The 20,836-nt window shown below is 45.6% G+C and overlaps 2 protein-coding genes across 4 annotated transcripts in view; one reads left to right on the top strand and one right to left on the bottom strand.

The window, feature by feature from the left end:
- The window catches only part of LOC135394182 (uncharacterized), a 283,276-nt gene that overhangs the window by 33,386 nt on the left and 229,054 nt on the right, over positions 1 to 20,836 (top strand). The gene's annotated exons all lie outside the window — the stretch shown is intronic.
- Positions 1 to 20,836, bottom strand: part of LOC135394181 (uncharacterized) — a 46,726-nt gene that overhangs the window by 3,218 nt on the left and 22,672 nt on the right. For 2 of the 3 annotated variants that reach the window (XR_010422778.1, XM_064624774.1), the window contains exon 3: positions 3,560 to 3,646. Coding sequence is in view for 2 of the 3 variants with exons in the window: in XM_064624774.1 (XP_064480844.1) it covers positions 3,560 to 3,646 (87 nt within the window). In the remaining variant the exon portion in view is untranslated. Of the gene's footprint in view, positions 1 to 1,795; positions 1,921 to 3,559; positions 3,647 to 20,836 lie in introns of all 3 variants that reach the window. The other variant, XM_064624775.1, reaches the window with a different exon arrangement.

The following is a 20,836-nucleotide window of genomic DNA, read 5'->3' as shown; positions in this document are numbered from 1 at the left end:
TGGGGTTGCTGATAGATGCCGCGTTTTGCTTGCCGGTAGATTAGGGGGTCGATTAGTGTAGATACTGGAAGAGCGGGGTATTTAAGGTGTGTTGGCGGGCCTGAGAACACGCTCTTTTCCTTGGGGAAAGTCTGCGACCTACGGCCGTTGGAAGGTATGAAATAACCATTCTGTTGATTGTTCGAACTTGTGTCTGCGTTCCTTGCGCGGGTCGGATGGACGGGCCTGGTCCCGGTGGTGGGTAAACAGGAAGGTTCTCACAGCTGGCGCCCAACGTGTGGCCCGAACCCACGACCCTGAGATTAAGAGTCTCGTGCTCTACCGACTGCGCTAGCCGGGCACGCGGGCGGGACCCAGAACGAGCGGTACCGTACGCCCCTTATTGGCACGGGAGGAACCATGAGGCCATTGCGTACAAAACACCATGGGTTTCCTGTTATGCTGTCCTCACGACAGCCATACCGACCGCCCCGTCCCGGGACAACAGCACGAGACTCTTAATCTCGGGGTCGTGGGCTCGGGCCCCACGTTGGGCGCCAGCTGTGGGAACCCTCCCTGTTTACCCACATGTAACCTTTAAGACATGTACCACCTTCCGCGTATTGTCCAGTTTTGGGAGGGTGGAAGTGTGGGGTTTGGTTTTGTGGGATTGCTGATAGATGGCGCGTTTTGCTTGCCGGTATATTAGAGGGCGGATACTGGAAGAACGGGGTATTTGAAGGGACTATGACATCCAGATAGGTGTATATGAGACACGGTAGATATACGGTAATGTTCGGCACGGTTTCACCAGTCTACTTGGCCAAGTTTCTCTTTCGAATACCAGCTTACTTATTAAATAAAGGAGTTTTAAAGATTCGCACTCCCTCTGCAGCTAAGTCAGAACGACGTAAGCCGGGCACACGAATGGGAGCGCAGCGCAGGTGATTGTCCCCGAGGTCGTCTGCTTCGCGTTCGCACGGCAATATAATAAGTGAAAAGACATAGGTAAATACGCCGGCTTTCGTTTATCAGTGTGAGCGCTGACTGACGTAACCATATGTTCCGCGAGACACGGTGTTACAATCTTGACTGTACAAACACGTACGCTAACCAGAAACAGCATTCAACGAGCCGACCTCAGACTTGTCCGCGACCTACAGACGCCAGCCATCACTTCCGCTCGGCGATCGGACGCGAAGGTCTCTTTCTCTGCCGCTCCCTGATTGGCGTTGTCCGCGCCAAAGGGTACTTACTGATTGGCCTTGTCCAAGTGACGTTTTCAGAGAGGAATTCCGGAATGCCCTCAAGATCCGTCGTCTGCTGTTGCCATGCGTTACATCAAATTGCACAGAAACAGCTCTACTAATTTGCGACGTCACTATGGGTGACCGGTAAAATGGCAGTGTAGTTTTGGAACCGACCTCGATGGATGCCATAGTCCCTTTAAGGTATGATGGCGGGCCGGGTGACACGCTCTTTTCCTTGCGGAAAGTCTGAGACCTAAACGACCGTTGGAAGGTATGATCTAAACATTTTGTTGATTGTTCGAACTTGCGTTTGCGTTCCTGGCGCGCTGCTAGAGATGCTGTTTTATTTTGTCACCGCGCGATTAAAAAAAAAAAAAAGGAGTCTCTGTTTCATGCGTTCACCATCGAAACTATAAATACAGACTGATTACCGTGGTTGCTATTGAACGTTTTGCTCGCCACAAGATTTTTTGGATCGTACAAGAAACGGGTTTTGAGCTAAGTCACCCCCCCCCCTTTTTTTTAGAGAGAGAGAGAGGAGCGGATTGTAGGGATGTAGAACATACGTCGTTTTCTGCCGGGCAGAATCCCACTCTCAATGAAACTGGAATCTTCGTTGCCGCCAGCTATGTGTCCGACGGCGCAGTCCTGACCAGGGAGCAAGCCAGGAGGACAAAACGAGGAACGCTTGCTGAAATGCATGCATGCCACTTTAAACTCATGGAGAGAATCTAAAACACATGCTATAATATCATATATTCTCAGATGCGGACCGCACGAGCGATGCCTTTTCATCGTCTGGGCCAACAAAAGAAGGACGTCTTTCAACTCGAGATTTAATTTGAGCTTCGTCTTAGAGTACCGGCTCTCCAGGAACAGGCAAACCGAGCATTAAAGGGACCCCCGGTTTCATGGATAGTGGTATTTCTTTGGGAAATGAACGTAAATTTCGAGGACTGTTTCCTGTCTGCGCCGTCGCGAAGGTAACTCGTGAACGAGAATGTCGGATGGCCTTTTTTAAGCACTCGGTCGGTTCAATTGACTGGAAATTCTGAAGAGCGTACTCTACGCAATTTGACCAAGTACCGGAGGCCCAATGATGATGATAATAATAGTGGTACAAACCAGACCTTTGAATGCACAACATCATTATGGAGGGAATCAATATTTGGTATCGTCAATAACAGGTTGCATTGAAATGGAGGAAGAGCACAGCATAGTTATTAAGAAGCAGTTGTCGAAGCTGTCGCGAAGGGTCACACATAGAGCTTTGTGCACCGTCGTTTGCGTAACGTGGACATATACGGTATAGAGGCTGAGAATACTAAAAGGAAAGGCCTTGTGTAATCTCAATCGGGATAGCTTTCGTCGTGGGTACGTTGTTATCAGCTTTCATTTGGCCGCCGCAGTCATAGTCATGTTAGGCGTGGAAACATATCCGTTCGTAAACAACGAGAATTAGCAGAGGCGCGCCACGAATAAACACGTAAGCCTCCAACGCCCAGGATAAACGAAATCCTAAGGAAAAAGGTGCTGACGTCAGGATTCGAACCCGTACGTCCTAATTTCCGGTCAGATATGTTACCGTTACACCACGACCCTGACGACTTTCTCCTGAGGCACTCGAACTCAGGAGAAAGTCCTGCTGGCTGTCGCGGTAGCATATCTGACAGGAAATCAGGAGATACAGATTCGAGTTCTGGTGTCAGCACCTTTTTTCTGAATTGTTTGATTTCATATCCGTTCTTTCTCAAAAACGTGCCGCGTATGTTGGCAGTTGAATTAGAAAGCCCCTTACACGTTACAGCACAAACTTTCTCAGGGCCAAGTTTCTTTCTTCTTGAACGTATCCTCAGCGAACCACTCGATAGCCATTGGATAGCGTCCCTCGCGACTCTGTGGGCCATAGAAGGGGACACTTTTCCGGAGTGCAGATGCGGGACAAGGCTCTTCTTTTCTTTTTTTTTTTCTTTCTGACAAATATGCTTCCCTACATATGAAAGAAGTGAACAATAGGCGGTGGGGCAAATGTCTGGAGGGATGTATTGATTCGGGTGCTTTGTCGTAGCTACGTCCAGTGGATGGATAGGTATAAAAAATGGGGGTCGTATCTATGAAAAACGCGCTCCTTTTTGCAGGTTCCTGCTGGCTGCAAAATGTCTATCAAGTGCGTTTGCCTGAGTTCTTTGAAGCTCTCCTAGTAACCTCACCGTTGATCAAATTTATGTTGCAATTATTCGTCGCATGGTAGAATGCGACCCGCTGAACGTATTCCGTAAGCAAGTGTACATGAAAGACGTATTGAAACGTGATCATTCCACGGAACTTACTGCAGGGAAGTAAGTTGTCGGTGCAGATCGTCGACGATTTCTCGTACCAGTTCAAGATTTCTTCGTCTGTTCGTGATCTTCTGAATGCTGCAAAGAAAATACTGGAGTCACTCACAATGTATCGTACCTTAATTAAGTAACCGGGGGGGGGGGTATATATAAGTTTAATGAACAGAAGGTGGCGTCCAGGCAGGGAGAGGTCAGCCAGACCTATGTCGGCTTGCTACGCCCTGGTGGAGCAAAAAAGAAAAAGATAAAACCCGGCCGGCTTCGTCGCAGTGGAGGCGAGCGCCCAAGGCCGCGGTTCTCAGTTTACAACGTAACACTCAGCTGGGTGTCCTGTAGGTATTGCAGGAGACCCCTAGTAACGGCTCCCTGCTGTTGGCGTGCGATGGGGCCGAGAAGCACGGCCAGTGAGAGCGAACCGTAAGTAACCGGCAGTTTTTACTATAGGGTCTCTTTTTCTATTGGCGACCGACAATGTTCTTCTTCGTTGCTCAGAGCTCCAGTGTTGGCCTCGTAACGTCCGGAAGAAGACTGGGACCCTTCGTATGTTCAATAAGTGAATCACCTCATCCCGTCGTCATTTATGTATAATTGTTGTTCAATCAATGCGGATAAAATGTGTCCTCCTACACTGCATTCTTGTTTACGTCCTTCACTTAATATACCATAGGCTCAACGAAGACACTCACAAAAAGTATTTAAGTTAAGTTACTGAGTAGCGGGCAAAGAAGTAACTGAGTACATGCGAAATACCTAATCTTGTAAAGTATTTAAGATAGAGTATAAAATACTCTTGAAACTAACTCGTTATTTTCAAGATACTTTGATGTCACAGTTTGAATGCGCTATCAAAGACATACGAAGAGCATCATGTTCAAAAAGCATAACCAAATAGCTGACAAAAAGTATTTAAAGAACGTCACTTAAATACCGTACTGAAGTTACTGTACAAGTTTGCTTTACCGTAACTTTTCTCCGAGAGGAAGCTGTTGTTTAAATTCTCGGAGTGAACCTGCAGCGTTTGTTAAAGTTGAAGTTGTGTGTTGTGTTGTTTGTTAAGGCGTAAGCCGGCAAAGTATTCCTACGCCGGCCTTATATTTCGCGTCTCCATTCTGATACGTTGGGTTTCAGCCAACTAACTGGCGTAATTACAAATTAATGCTTACGAATCACATCACGACGGAATGGCAAAGAACGGCGGTGACGCTACTGAAAGACACCGCTCAATGCAGTGCGGGAATTGTTTTCAAAGGTACATGATAGCAACGCGCAAGGCGATCGACATAGAGCATGAAACGGCTGGAGTCTCAAAATGGCCGACATGTAAGCAGAAGTCAATGTTGCCTTCTTAGTTCACAATTGTAAAGGCCTCGCCTTTTGTGATATGTGTGTATGCGACTTCTTCGTTCCAAATATTTTCCACGTTGCATTGTGTAATAGAGGGAAAACATCCAATACATTTTGTTATTTTAATGGATACTTTACAATACCACCGTATACCGTATACGTTTCGCAGCATTAACCCGCACGAGGCGCTTATCCAAAGTGTAGCCAACTGTGAAAGTGTACCCCCAGGAGAGTTTGGTAATGATTAATAACACGGACTCGCTGGAGCCTTTATGAATAGTACAGTCCGACGTCGTTAAAGATGTATCTCAGCTGTTAGGAAGGACTCCTCGGGAACAGTCATCGGGAAGATGCAGTACAAATAAGCCTATATAGCCTTCACACTGTAGGTACACGAAGGTGAAATATACACGCGTTTGTTGACATTCTTGCGCTTTCTGGCAACTGTGTCTCGATCCTTTCACGAAAGAGGAAGCACTCTGAAACGGACGCTCGCTATAATCCTTGCCTTCTAATAGAGCGTTACGAGGTGAACGCCATGAATGACGCCGGTATCATATCTACATAAAGACTTCTGGCGAGATTTCATGCCCATAAATCTGGCGCCATATTATGCGGAAAGACGTTATGCGATCCCATTTCAATTTTCTTTGCCTCCCTTAGTTTAGCCGTCACAGTCTCTTGGCGTGCGAATGGCAACCATGGCCGCAACCTTAAAACTGGCGCTCTTTGGAGCCGTTAATTTAGATGACGTCATGACGGAGGATTCGAGATGGATAGTCGGTTACAACCATTCGGAATTTTCAGTTTGGTTCTTCATGCATTCAAAGTGCCCACCGAGTGCTATTGATTCACTCCTGCTGCTGCTGACAAACCTGTCATCAGCTTTTACGATGACGACACTCACAACGCGATCCAAATGTATTGCAATCTGGTCCCAGCGCCTTCGATAACGAATCCACAGTGGAGGCGGGGGGGGGGGGGGGGGGGGGCGTATGTTGGCATCGAAGCCACCCTCGGCTCTTTGGTGATTTCAGACTGGTGTTATGTAAAAGTCGCGTTATGAACGACTCTGTTGACGTTAACACGCCTTGAACAGCTCGCCGCGCGAAATGAAAGCAGGAGAAGCAACTCCTTCATCCATAGGGCCAATGAGGAGAAGAAAAAGGACGTGCATTCCATTTACTCCCATCTGCTCCAATTTCTCTGCACTTAACCAAAACGTGTCTTCGTAAAAGAACGGACCCGTTATGATGTCAACATGGATTTCCTCAAGGTATGTCTCCTTTGCTGTCGTCTGAGCTACGATGGCTTCTAACAATCTGACGGCCGTTAAGAGGGAATATCAGCTCCCTCTTCCACGTCCATTTTCTATGGTGCGCGATTTGATGCTTTTTCTCGGCAATCAAAAGGTCAAATTTTGATACCTGCGGTATCGTTGGAAAGAGGACGACGAGATCTGGGGCGTGTAAGGCCCCGAATTTTAGAATTTGTCTTAGGCTTCTTTTGGATGCCCTTCAAACTTTGATCGTAAGATAACTGAGAACAATTTCAAAATTCCGAGCCCCACATGTTACGGATCTTGTCGTCCTCTTTCCAGTAAGACCACTCGCACTAAAATCTGACCGCTGGTTACGGAGAAAATGCTTCAAATAAGCGCCATACAGAATGCACGTGGGGAGAGGGAGCTGGGTTGCCCTCTTAAAGGAGTACAAGGGCCATCCAAAAAAATTTTAGATTAAGACGTCTGATGAAAGTGTGTGTGTCATTTTACCGAATAGCCCGAACGGTTTTGATGTGTGCAATTTGTTTCCAAGAAAAAAACTCCCATAAACATGGCTCTGCGGTATGATGTGATGCCACGTCACCCATGACGTTACAGGGAAAACTCGTTCTGGTTCGCCGGTCAGTGGGGGACCAGCTCCGGTGGCGCAGCGGTAACGCGTGCGCTTGGAGACTGGGAGGTCCGCGGTTCGAATCCGCGGGCCGGCTGTGCCGTCTGGGGTTTTTCCTGGGTTTCCCTCAGATGTGTAATAGGCGTATGCCGGCACAGTTCCCCTGAAGTCGGCCCATGGACGCAGCTATCCTCCCCCCGAGCGGATTCCGCTCGGTCTTCCACTTCACCCTTTCCTCTCCCCCTCTCCACCACCTTTCCCTTCCCGAGAAACATGCCGCCTAATCAGGCAGGCAGACCTCTCGGGTTCCTCCCAACGACACTCCTCCTCCTCCTCCTCCTCGTCAGTGGGGGTCAGCGCCTTGTCCCTTTGCCGCGGTAAACCAGTTTTGCCAGTTACCACGGAGAGTTGGGGATAGAAGGAGCGGCCGAATCATGACCGAGCCAGGAGCAGTGCTTTTTCAGAACCCCGAACAGCCGAGTAGCAGAGAACATTTCTCTGGACCAATCAGCGAGCGTGATTCCTGTAGCGTCAGCGCGAGGTCACAGGCTGGTTCTGCTCTCCACCACCGTTGCGCACGGTCGTTTTTTGTGCCGTACTTTAAATTCAATTTCTGCGATAATTATGACTCTGTGGTGTGAATTACTTCGCATGGTGCATCTTTCTGGCATACTTAACAGTTTTATAGGAAGAAAACGGTGTAAAAAATGACTTCTGTGCTGCTTTAAGACTTGGATAGTGGAAAAGACAACTTTATTTTATGATGATGATTGGGAATTAGAAAAATACATTGCAAACCACGTATTCCGCTTCACTGCTGCAATTTGTAGTCTTATATATAATATAGTCTTATATTGGCGTTCAAGTCAAACCTGGACTTTTCATTTTTCGCAAAAGTAAAATGAACTTACAGGAGAAATTAGTTTTATTTTTCAACGTGATCTCCAGTTGCACTAATGCACTTGTCCCAGCGTTTCACGAGGGCTTGGATGCCAGCAGCGTAGAAATCCTTACCGGCGCGTAGCAGCCATGATCGGACCGCATTTTTGACCTCGTCGTCGCAGCTGAAGTGGCGGCTCCCAAGGAACGCATGAGGCCCGGCCGCTTTTGCTTCAGCGCCTCATGCACATCCCTTAGAACCTGGCAGTAATATGCACTATTGATCGCACTATATGCACAATTGATATCGAGACATGGTATCCGTCGGTCCTTGAGGATCAGGCGCTCCACAAGTTGGATGTTCTCAAGAACTCTGAGCCTGGCTATGGCTCAGGCTCTGAGCCACCCCGGCCGGGATCGCCCAGCACTGATGTACGGCCGTCTCGGAACCGTTTGCACCACTCATACGCTTCGCTGCGGCTAAGTGTATCGTGGCCATACCGAGCCTGAAGTCTTCTACGAATTTCAGAAGATTTTACGCCTTCATTCACTAGAAACTTCATGACAATTCGCTGTTCGATGTGCGCGCTCACCTCGTTGTCGGCCATCTTGTCCAGCACGTGTCTTCTGTTTTGCACAAACTTTGGACTACCACGTGGTGAACGCGGAGGCCTGTCGCGTGTGAAAATGACGAAAAAGAAATAGCGCGAGCCATTTCTACACTCAGGAGACAGAAAGTCCCGGTTTGACATGAACACCTTTCGTAACTAATAATAATAATAAAAAAAACATATCTTTTCGGGTGACCAGTCTTTGTGTCTCATTTTGTATCGTGTTCGCCTGTTCCCAAAGTTGCAGGTTCGAGCCTGGCCGAGGACGCGAGCAGCTTGGTGGCAGTGTACAAGTTGCTTTGATACGCCGTCTTCCGCGAGGGAAGTTAAATACCGTGTGTCGCGACGTTAAAGAACTCCCAGGTGGGCAAAATTAATCCGCAGTTGTCTCGCGACGTAAATCCACGTGAGTGTACGGAATGATTTAACGTTTGGAAATTCGTTACACCAGCAGAGTTATAACGAAAGCACGATAAATTATCCGCAACTTATTCATAATGCACATTCGTAGTTGAGTAGATAGGATTTCTAGGGGTGCCTTTCATGAGTGTTCTGCTTTGCGTGAACGCTTTTGTCAATTATTAAACGGCTTATTTGCTGTAACGTTTTTCTCCATGTGCCGGTTTATACAGGGGAGAACGAAGCCTCCAAAGGTACGACATACTGTTGACCTGGGTCCTGAATGAAACGGGGCCGTCGCAGTTGCTAATGGTTATCCTTGAACGACAGGACGTGTAATTGGATTCTGTACGGAAGAAATAGATTCTGCCGCCTTTATCTGTATAAAAATTGCAAATGTAAATTTGTCCACGCTTTCGTTCGGAAGGTGATGGTGATGTGATAAAGAGAGAGAAAAAAAGGAGGGGATATGTTTATTAAGAAGAAAAGAAAGGAAAGGTCAGCCAAACATAAGTCGGCTTCAGAAGAAAAGAAAATGGAAAGAAAAAGAATGGGAACGTCCGGAAGGCTTGTGAGCAAACACGGCCCTTCTTAAGAGTTTTCTCAAAAGACCTTTAGAATGAATTTGTAGTTGGACATGAAACATGGATTGTGAGTCACATCACTGATGACGTCAAACCTTCATGCGAGGGTCGTTAAACGTGCATCTGGCAAGGCCTATCTGACATATACGGGCCTCACAAACGTCATAATCGGTCGCACGCAAAATTCCATGTCAAATCCGTACGAAACCAGCTGCTGTAATTGCGCGTTATCAGATGCTCGTTTCGTAATCTATATTTTATTTCACAAATAACGCGAGCGGATTCAGTATTCCTGATAGCTTCAGTGATAGGCAGTGGAGGCTCTCTGGCTTTTAGGGGGGATATTTCTGTCATATATATCTAGTACAGTTCCTTTTAATAGCGGTGATAACACGGCATTCTTCTTCTGCATCGCACCTTAGGTGTTTTGCGAGGCGGCTCGTAATAACAGTGTTATCGAGTGAACAAGATACTAGCACGGACATCCGCTTAGTTGTCCCCCTTGCAGAGCAGTATAAGTGTAATGAGATGCCTAAAAGGGAAAAGCTGGCGTTTTTACAACAGCCGAATTGTATGATGGGGATTAATTACTCTCTTATAAAAACCCTTAATTATGCGAGCAATTTTAACGCTGAGTAGTCAGGATCTAATGAAGTCATTTAAGAAGCGAAGGGACTCAGCGATAAAATAGTGTTCGCTGTGCACCTTGTCTTGACCATGTCTAGTGGATATTTTTTTTCAAGAAAGGTGAAATCATTATGCCAATTAAATGGAGAATAAAAAGGAAATGAGCCAACTCCACTTTAAATATTGCTGTAGTTGCAGTGTGTGACAAATCTTGTTTTACGGCTCTGTGATCGTATAAACATTTTTTATATGAATGTATCGAGCTACGTGACTTGGACATTACCATGAGTGTCTTCACCACAGACTCAGGGTAATGTCGCAGTCACATAGCTTATACCTAGGGCCCTGTGTTTCTGGGTTCTATATTTTCTCAAAATCGGGGGTAAACATCGGGTTTTATCCTGGAAGCTATACAGCGGGTGAAATCGGGCCATATCGGGTGAAAACCCAGGATTTTGGGTGATAAAAAAGAAAGACATATTAAATGCCGCATTTTGCATGAACACGAGATGCCCAGCGACTGTGCTGAGTGGGAAATGAAATGAAATTTTGAAATGAAATGAAATTTATTTTATCTTTCGAATGGAAAAGGAACAAAAAGCCTAGTGGCCTCGTGGCCAAGTATTGTATGTATGGGTACCGTAATTGAATCTTCAGCGATTCTCGTTTTCGGGGGTTTTCGGGTTTCACGCTAATTGACGATGGTGCCAATCGGGGGGTAAAAACGGGTTTTACCGGGTTTAACTCTAAAACACGAGGCCCTACTTATACCTGCTCTCTTGCATTCCTTCCCGTTCAGAGATAAAAGCACACATTCTGCGAAAGTGGTAGGCAAATGTTGCAATCTCTCTCCGGGTATCGACGACTTGTTATTTCTGTCATAGCGGATGGTTGTGAAACGGTTCACCTTCTTTTTGTTTGACGGTAACCGTTTCGAATTCGGGGAACTTGTACGAAAACAACGCTCACTTTTCAAACGCGGCCCCATGCGGTGAGCGAGTGTTTCAGCTCCCTATGTAGAAGAAAAGAAAAAACAATCAGTAACATAGGCTGCGCTCAGAAGCCGATTGTTGCCCTCATTTGTAACGCAACGGGGTTACGACGTCGAGAAGTTTACGAAACTAGTTGTAGCACAACCTACACGAAGAACGAGCTAAAAACGAGGGGAAGATGCGCCTAAATATGGCAGTCTTTGCTACAAGTTGGTCTTCCCCGCTGAATGTCTCTTTCTGCGGTGAAGCACGCTTTCCGTAATTTAGACGCTCTGCTAAGCACACTCTTAAAAATGAACTTCACCGCATAGCACGCTCTTAGCCAACCATCATCTCGAATGATATCGTTATCAGCCCTGATTTGTTGATCAAACCATGATATTTGATATCATTTAAGACAATGATATCATTTGATATCATTCAAGATAATGGTTGATTGGAGGTGCTATGCGGTGAAGTTCATTTTTAAGAGTGCAGGGGCTGGTTGCTACTCGAACACCATCCGTACACGCTTAAAAATGGGCTTCACCGCATAGTGCGCTCCTAGCCAAACATAATCTCGAATAATATCGTTATCTGCCCTGATTGGTTGAACACTGGAGGCGTACGCCTTTTTTGTGACACTTATGCTGTTCATATATAATTGTCGCAAAAAAGGCGTACGCCTCCCGTTTTCAGACGGGCAGACAACGATATCGTTCGAGATTATGGTTGGCTAGGAGCGTGCTATACGGTGAAGCTCATTTTTAAGAGTGTAGCTTCTGTTGATGACACCGTGACCGACCTTCTTGTCGTGTAAGCAACGATTTCAATTTGAACCTTTCCCCCCTTTTGGAAAACACGTATTCTTCTTCTATTCGAGTGAACGTGGCGCTAAATACGCTAATCGGTGTGACGAAAAAAAAAATAACTTTCTTCATTTCCATGCACTTTAGCAGCAGGTACACAGTGAGGGCCATTGAAGACTCCAGTAAACTGGCTTCGGTTGTCCTGTATCCCACCTTAGATGTTTTGCGAAGCGGCTCGTAATAACAGCGTTATCGAGTGAACAAGATACTAGCACGGACATGTGCTTATAGTTGTCCCCCTCACAATGATGATAGCCTAAAGCCAATAAGACGTCGTTATCCTCAACTGACGGGGATGGCCCGCAGTAATGACGCCTAAAATAGGATAAACAAGATGTGTCGCGAGAAGCAGCTGAATAAACACTATTCACACCACGTCGGAGGCAATAATTAGCTGACCTTCGTCGACTAAAAATACGCCATATTAGAGGCTACATTACTTCCCGGTGAACTCGTTGGGGCGCCATGTTTTCGTAGTTTGTATTTTTATGGTTAGCAAGGTTAGGAAGGATATGCAAATAGAAATGTTTGCTTGGTTCCTTGCACCGAGGTTTCGCGCCCCACCACACTCTTGAAAAGAAAAAAAAAGAAGAAGAAAGAAAGGAAGAAGATATCAAAAGGTGGTAACCGGCTCTCTTACCACCACGGCTGCAGCGTCCCGTTGCAGAAAAGTATAACGGGACTGTTTACTTCCTCGATTGCGGCGCCATCTTTCGGTCGACAACATACGCACTAACTAACTAACGCAGGGTGGTAAACCCAGCTCATTTACCACCCAGGCTACGCAAGTGTGTTACATGTCACAACGATGATTTCTCGAAGAAACGGTATTGTCGTATTTGAGGAGTGATTTAAGTAAAAAAAAAGAAAAAAGAAGTTCAGCAACACGGTTGTATTTTAGTCCGAAATGTTGTCTCTTGTGGCGACAGACTTTCCGTTACTACAATGAGGACATCTCCGAACCCTCACTTGCAAAGTCGCATGTCAAACGAAGAGGGTCTCAGAATTTGCGAAGTCGCGTCCTATTAATGGTATCTATTCTCCGGCAAATTGCTCCCACATTTGTGATTATATGGCGGGAACCTGCACGACGTCTCAGCCTAACCCGTGCTTTGCGCGTGTGGCCTTGCGTGCGAAGTTTGCGTGTTTGTAGGCGCGTTTAATTTTTGTTTGCGTCTTTCCCTTGGTGATCCGTCGATGAAGATAACTTTATGATTTCCCGTTTTATGATCCGTAATAACCTGTAAACCAAATTTCATTCAGAAGTTACGACAGCTATAGAGATCGAAATAAAAAAAGAAGAAGAAAAATCGTGAATTTGGTATGCATGTATCACGCTAAAAACGTAAGAACAAACAAGCAAATAAGACAACAGCAACAAAACATACTCGATTATAATATTTCGAGGAAGTCGTACTGTTCACAGCTCAAACGCTATAGGCCCTTGCACAATCCATTTGTATACTTGATGGGTGTAAATTTTACACCCATGCCGGTAAATTTGGGACCCACGTCCAGGGTTGAACAGTACCACCCTGCCAAAGGGATTAATCTTGACACATTTGTGGTCTAACATTTGTGACAAGCCATTGGCACCCTAAAAGGTATAACGTTGACCACCTTTTTTTTTTAGAGCGACAAAACTGTCAACTGTCCCGTTCTCTGTCCCGTTCTCTGTCCCTTGATTATTATTATTATTATCTCTTTCTCTCTTTCCCGTCCCCGCGAAGATTTGAGAGAAAAGTATGTTTGGCCGCCGTTACTTCCCGGGTTACTTACGTCACTCAAAAACTGCGGACCGTCGTACGAGGCATTTCGATCCTTTTCCTCTCCACTGAAACGGACAACGCTGTTGTATATTTCACTAGTCGGCACGGGGGGAGGGATATATTTATTAGAACGAAGGAAAAAAAAAAGGGTTCATATATCTAGTCGGCTATTCCCAAAGTTTGCTTCGCGCAGCCACGTAGAGAAGACAGCCGCTCGAAATCACTCGCTCCAAAGTTAGGGCTCATCTATCTTTTCCACGTAGCGTGAACACTGTCGGCCGCCGTTTGACATGGAAGTGGAAGGAATAACCATGAGAGATAAATGAGTCACCAAAAGTTGCTCTACATGAAAGTGATCTTTTGCAGTTGAGTGCGCCCAACTTGCTGGTATTCTCGACTGGAATAGAACGATTTGTTGTAGTACCACGGGTGCTTGTTGCCTGGAAAGAACCCTCGTGTGGGCAGAATTACGAGCCGAACAAGTTGTTACATACTGCAAAAAAAGTTTTTGTCATCATCGTTTCGCTGGCTGGTTGGCCAGGTCAAGTCTATGCTTTCACGGAGAACGTCTGGGGTAAAGCGATGGCGTTAAAGGGGCTATGAACTCTACACTGTTAAAATAGAGGGGGGGGGGTCGAGGTAGCTTGCCGTTGGATTGCTTGGTACACTGTTAAAACAGATGGTGGTGGTGGGTGGTGGTGATGGTGAAAGGGCTTGCTGTTAAAACAGAACTTCACCACATAGCACGCTCCTAGCCAACCATCATTCCGAATGATACCATCCTGTGTCCTGATTTGTTCAAAACAGGGGGGAGGCGCCTACCTGGGACAAGCACAATGTGTCTCAGATAGGCGCCTCCTCCCATTTTCAACAAATCAATGCACAGAATGATATCATTCGGAATGTTCGGAATGATGGTTGACTACACTGTTAAAACAGATGGTGGTGGTGGGTGGTTGATGATGGTGAAAGGGCTTGCTGTTAAAACAGAACTTCACAACATAGCACGCTCCTAACCAACCATCATACCGAATGATATCATTCTGTGTCATGATTTGTTCAAAACAGGGGGGGGGGGGAGGCGCCTATCTGGGACAAGATAATCTGTCCCAGATAGGCGCCTCCCGCCTGTTTTGAACAAATCATGACACAGAATGATATCATTCGGTATGATGGTTGGTTAGGAGCGTGCGATGTGGTGAAGTTCTGTTTTAACAGTGTAGGAGCATGCTATGTGGTGAAGTTCCGTTTTAATAGTGCACCAAGCTATAGCCCGCCGACTATGTCGACTCCGAACGGCGAATTTAACTTGTTGGCTGTGACACCTTTGTATAGATGACATTCTCAGGTAAACATAAACAAGCCCTGTCACAACTTCCGTTGTCACAAAGACTTCCGGTCCTTCCGCGACGAAGGGCGCTCGGAACCAGCCACTGTGCAGAATGATATCTTTCACTTTCCTGATATGTTGAAGATGGGAGGCGTACGCCTCTTTGTGGCAATTTGAACTGACATAAAAAGGCGTATAATGCCCTCTCTCTCCCCAAATCAGAAGCGATAACTGCATCAATCGGCACAGTGGTTGGCGCAGAGCGTGTTCGCTGCGAAACCGGATGTCATTTTGGCAACAAACCGGAAGCGGTGTAGAAAGGCATGTATAGATGAATCTGCTAGGTCCGTATCTTCACCACATATAACAGGCTGCTAGCCAACCATCATCCCCAATGATAACGTTCTCGCTCCTTATTTGTTGATACCGGGAGGTGGGGCTTATTATCTAACTATTATGATACGGCATTATGGCTACAAAATAGGCTCCGCCTCCCCTTTTCAACAAATCAGGGATGAGAACGTTGTCATTCGGGATGATAGTTGGTTACACTCTTAAGAATGAACTTCACCACATAGCACGCTCCTAGCCAACCATCACCCCGAATGACAACGTTCTCGCTCTAGATTTGTTGAAAACGGGAGGAGGAGCCTATTTTGTGCCATGCATAATGACACAAAATAGGCTCCTCCTCCCGTTTTCAACAAATCAGGGGCGAGAACGTTGTCATTCGGGATGATGGTTGGCTAGGAGCGTGCTATGTGGTGAAGTTCATTTCTAAGAGTGTAGGAGCGTGCTATGTCGTGAAGTTAATTTTTAAGAGTGTAGAGCAGAATGTTATGTGTACCTCCGCGTTGGCGTCTGATTGGGTGCTACAATTCTTCAAATGACGTAACGATGGATAGAGGTATTTGGATGGCGCTACACGTTTACTCGCCCATATCCGAAAAAAAAAGTGCGTTTTTGTACGCTGCACACGTTATGAAGGAGAAGTATTGAGCAATAAATTGTAAATAGAACACTTATATTAAAATAATATTACACCTATTACACCCGTCACTGCAGATAGGAGTTTTTACCCCCTTTAAAAGTTCCGCCAGTTATAAACACTATCCGGTAACGTAGTTTAGGATCGATACTCAAAGAAAGGATGCAAACCCTGTTGGTGTCTCCAATTGTGAGCCATTAGAACCCCCAAAGTGTAGGTGTAAAGTAGGCTCGACTGTGATTGGTCTGCCGGCGTCTACCACTTTGCTATACGACACCGAGGGGGATTAAGGCACATCTTGATGCTCCCTAAATCCCCTATCTGCTTTGCAAATCAGCCGGAATGGAGGGACGGGACGGAAAGAATATTATTTCACTTACTTTCAAGGTTGTCTCACCGTGGTTATGATGGTATCACCACATGTGTACATTCGCATGTTTTCAACTTGGCTCGTCAAGATGGGAATGCAAAACACTCGGTGACAGCTGTAGGCGACCCTCTGTTTAAAAACATGCGACGTCACGATAAGATTGGTTTGAGGTTATATCTTGCTGTGGTTGGCAAGAAGCGGGAAAAACGCGTCTGCTGATAGGTCGAAAAGGCTGATAAGGTTGATAGTAGGTGCCCACTAGCATATGCTTTGCGCGGCGGCGAAACGTAAGCGATGACGTAGGGGTGCAGGACGTCTATATCCGAGGGCTCAACTGCACACCGTCCAAGTTGCTTGCAATTTGCTTGCAGGAGTGTTGGGAATCTCGTGTCATTTTTTTGACTCCCTGGATTTCGGGATCTGAGATAAAACAGCGCGGCATACGCAACATTTGTGCATTAGCTCTGATGGAAAATTGGAACCCGAGAAAGGGACAGAGGAGGGATGAAAACGGGAGGCGTACGCCTTTTTTGTGACACTTATGCTGTTCATAAGTGTCACAAAAAAGGCGTACGCCTCCCGTTTTCAACAAATCAGGACAGATAACGATATCATTTCAGATGATGGTTGGCTAGGAGCGTGCTATGCGGTGAAGTTCATTTTTAAGAGTGCTTTCTCGGGTTCCAATTTTTCACCATGTACCAGCTGGCCTGCACCCTTTCGCTTTTGCCATTAGCTCTGACGTTTCCTGTATATGTGTGTGTCTCCTCAACGTTCTGTCAATCAAAATATTCGTCATAACTCATAACCTAATGCTTTCCATTGCATTTCAGTATGTGATTTATAAAAAAAAAAAGAAAAAAACCTGGCCTTTGTTATGCGTACACTCTTAAAAATGAACTTCATCGCATAGCACGCTCCTAGCCAACCATCATCTCGACTGATATCGTTATCTGCCCTGATTTGTTGGAAACGGGGGGCGTATGCCTTTTTTGTGACACTTATGCTGTTCATAATTGCCACAAAAAAGGCGTACGCTGTCAAGTTCATTTTTAAGAGTGTACTCCTCAAATAAGAGGCTCAGTAGTTTCATGCGCAGTCCTCACGTGTATACACTCGATGTATTTGATACTGGGCGAAACCATCTTACAAAAATATATAATCTGAGAAGCAATGGGAAACAGACTGGTTAATGTTGAAGAAACTTCACACTCTTAAAAATGAACTTCACCGCATAGCACGCTCTTAGCCAACCGTCATGTCGATTGATATCGTTATCTGCCCTGATTTGTTGGAAACGGGGGGCGTATGCTTTTTTTGTGACACTTATGCTGTTCATAATTGCCACAAAAAAGGCGTACGCTGTCAAGTTCATTTTTAAGAGTGTACTCCTCAAATAAGAGGCTCAGTAGTTTCATGCGCAGTCCTCACGTGTATACACTCGATGTATTTGATACTGGGCGAAACCATCTTACAAAAATATATAATCTGAGAAGCAATGGGAAACAGACTGGTTAATGTTGAAGAAACTTCACACTCTTAAAAATGAACTTCACCGCATAGCACGCTCTTAGCCAACCGTCATGTCGATTGATATCGTTATCTGCCCTGATTTGTTGAAAACGGGAGGCGTACGCCTTTTTTGTGACACTTATGCTGTTCATAATTCTCACAAAAAAGGCGTACGCCTCCCGTTTTCAACAAACCAAGCCAGATAACGATATCATTCGAGATGATGGTTGGCTAGGAACGTGCTATGAGATGAAGTTCATTTTTAAGAGTGCAGTTCTTGGGTTTCTTGTATCGTAGGCGTCTATTCCGCCTCAGAAAAGCTACTTTCTATCCGGATGGTACATTTGCGAAGTGAGTGCTTCATGTTACGTTTAGGAGACATGTTTGTTAACACCTTTCGCAGGGGCTCCAAAAAGTACTTTGCATCTTCTGCACTTGCAAGTAATGAAATAAGTAAAAGCACACGCTGGTTGAATCGTCTGACTTCTGCGGGAAGTCGCTGTTCTTCATTTCCGTGCTCATCATACACGTTCAACCCACATGCGATCACCAGACTGTCTTTTTTTATTTTCTTTTTTCTGTTCAGGAGCGCGGCGCCACGCACGCCATCCCCAAGAGCGCAGCAATGCGCGAAGTTCCGGCGCGTGTGTCACAGGCGTGAACTATCGAAGCCCCCTCACCTCACCGCGCAACGATGAAAATATGCGTACGCTATGGACATCGGAGGCAGGTAAGGACGAAAGTACTGTCGATCATCCAAACCTGTGCTAGCTATTAAACAACTCGTAAATATTTCACAGTTCTGCACCGCGATTCCACCCACTTTGCGTAGCTTTGCAGTATTCCACACGATGAGTCCTGAGATGCCGGAATTAAACCGTATCGGATGACACGAGTATTGCAAATATGTAATGAAAAAAAAAATAAAAAAGAAAAGAGAAGAAAAAAATATCTCGAAATCAGAGGATTTCAACACTACCTTGGGACCAGAAAGAACGAACACGCTTTGGGAGCCTCACATTATACATATATAAGCGAGAAACAAAAGTGAATGCAATAACTTGACTCTTTTGATGCCATATTATAAAGCTTTAATTGTAGCACATGCAATCGCCTTAGGTAATAAGACGTAACGCGGGCGAGGACACCGCCATTGGAAGATAGAGACACTGCGCAGGCTTTGTACGCAAAGTGACGGATGAGGAGGTGTCCATCCGCTATTTCCTCGCAACGCTTTCGCCAGTACTAAAAGTCTCGTGTACATGCATTTGCGTGAAAATTATTTCAAGAATGAAGAGCTCGCATTCCAAATATTACGCAGTGGGAATGTGAAATTTCTTTTATTTTTTTTTATTTTTTGCTTTTTGGAACCTGCATCTGTTTCTTTCTCTCACCTGCACGTGATCTCGCATATGTTACGCTGGACGGATGTTTTATTATTATTATATTTAGAAAGGTTGAGTGCGCATATTGTTTAGGAATAAGGTAGGCTCTTAATGCGATGCAAGGCCACAAAACAGTCTCTTTGCCTAATGACCGCGCAGTTTGGTACACTCTTAGAAATGAACTTCACCGCATAGCACGCTTTTAGCCAACCATCGTCCCCGTTGATATCGTTATCTGCCCTGATTTATCGAAAACGGGGGCGTACGCCTTTTTTGTGAAACTGATGCTGTTCATAACTGTCACAAAAAAGGCGTACGCCTCCCGTTTTGAACAAATCAGGGCAGATAGCGATATCATTCAAGATAATGGTTGGCTAGGAGCATCCTATGCGGTGAAGTTCATTTTTAAGAGTGCAGTTCTTGGGTTTCTTGTATCGTAGGCGTCTATTCCGCCTCAGAATTCCGCCTCCTGATTTGTTCAAAGCAGGGGGGAGGCGCCTATCTGGGACAAGATAATCTGTCCCAGATAGGCGCCTCCTGCCTGTTTTGAACAAATCAATGCACATAATGATATAATTCGGAATGATGGTTGGCTAGGAGCGTGCTATGCGGTGAAGTTCTCTTTTAACAGTGTACGAGAGATGTGATCATTTCCTTGAGTATGAAGAGGACAGAGACAGAGCAACTTGTACGTTATGGTGAAATATATCGTTGAATGTCGTGCATTGGTGGCCAACTGACTTCGCCTCCCGTTCCCGCAGTATAATGGCACCGGCAGTCACTTTGGGTCATTGCACAGCGCAAAAGACGTGTCATCGGTCGATAATATATCAATTTCGTGAAAAGCGAGACTTTTGAGATTTTTTTTCCCCTCTGAAATTCGACAACTAAACTGGCTCGACGTGCGAACGTGGTATCCGTCAAAGATGAGTGGAAAAACACAAAGGTGGGGAGACGGTCAACATCGAGATTGCACGAAAGACGGAAATCGATGGGTTCCGGAGTTTTCGCTACCGGAGGTCAAGCATCAAATGTCGTAGAGCAATTCGTCCTCAGAAGAGAAACCGCTTTATTGCGCACCATTTTCGAGCTTTTCTCTGTACCTCAATTTCTGCGCTGAAATTTTCGTAAATGGCTTAAGGAGAAATCTCCGATTTCGGCACTCCAACGTTGCACAACCGAAGACATATACTGACGTTGTCAACATATGTATCCTGGTACTAGGCTGGTACAGTCAAACTCCTTTACAACGAAACTCAGGGGACAGCAAAAAAAGTTTGCAGTAAAGGTATTTTCGTTAAAAAAGATGTTCATTATTGGTACTGTAGGGCTCCAGCGGGATCGCAAAAAAATTTGCTGTAGTGGTATTTTCGTTAAAACGATGTTCGCTATAAAGGAGTTTGACTGTACTGGCACTAGGCATCTCCGTAGGACACTTTGTTACTTTTGGCGCAAAATATCTAGACATGCGGGGGGAAAAAATGCGGCAATCACGTTGGAGCTGAACAAGACACTGTAGGTTCATCTTACTCGATACTTTCTTTCGATGAACGCAATGAAAAAAAGTTTCTGCTTATTCTGGCACCACATTGAGCGTGGCATTAATTCACCTAATTTCAGTAATCGAAAATTAGCAATTGGACCTGGTAACTCTTTTCCCGAGGAAACCTTTAAACCAGACTTTCCCCACGAATGAATTTGCACGAAAACCAAAAGCATAACTAGCAGTTGCTTA

Source organism: Ornithodoros turicata, chromosome 5 (assembly GCF_037126465.1).
Source record: "Ornithodoros turicata isolate Travis chromosome 5, ASM3712646v1, whole genome shotgun sequence".
Lineage (NCBI taxonomy): Eukaryota > Metazoa > Arthropoda > Arachnida > Ixodida > Argasidae > Ornithodoros > Ornithodoros turicata.
The sequence above is the reverse complement of the archived record's forward strand: the minus strand, read 5'-3'. Positions and strand labels throughout refer to the sequence as shown.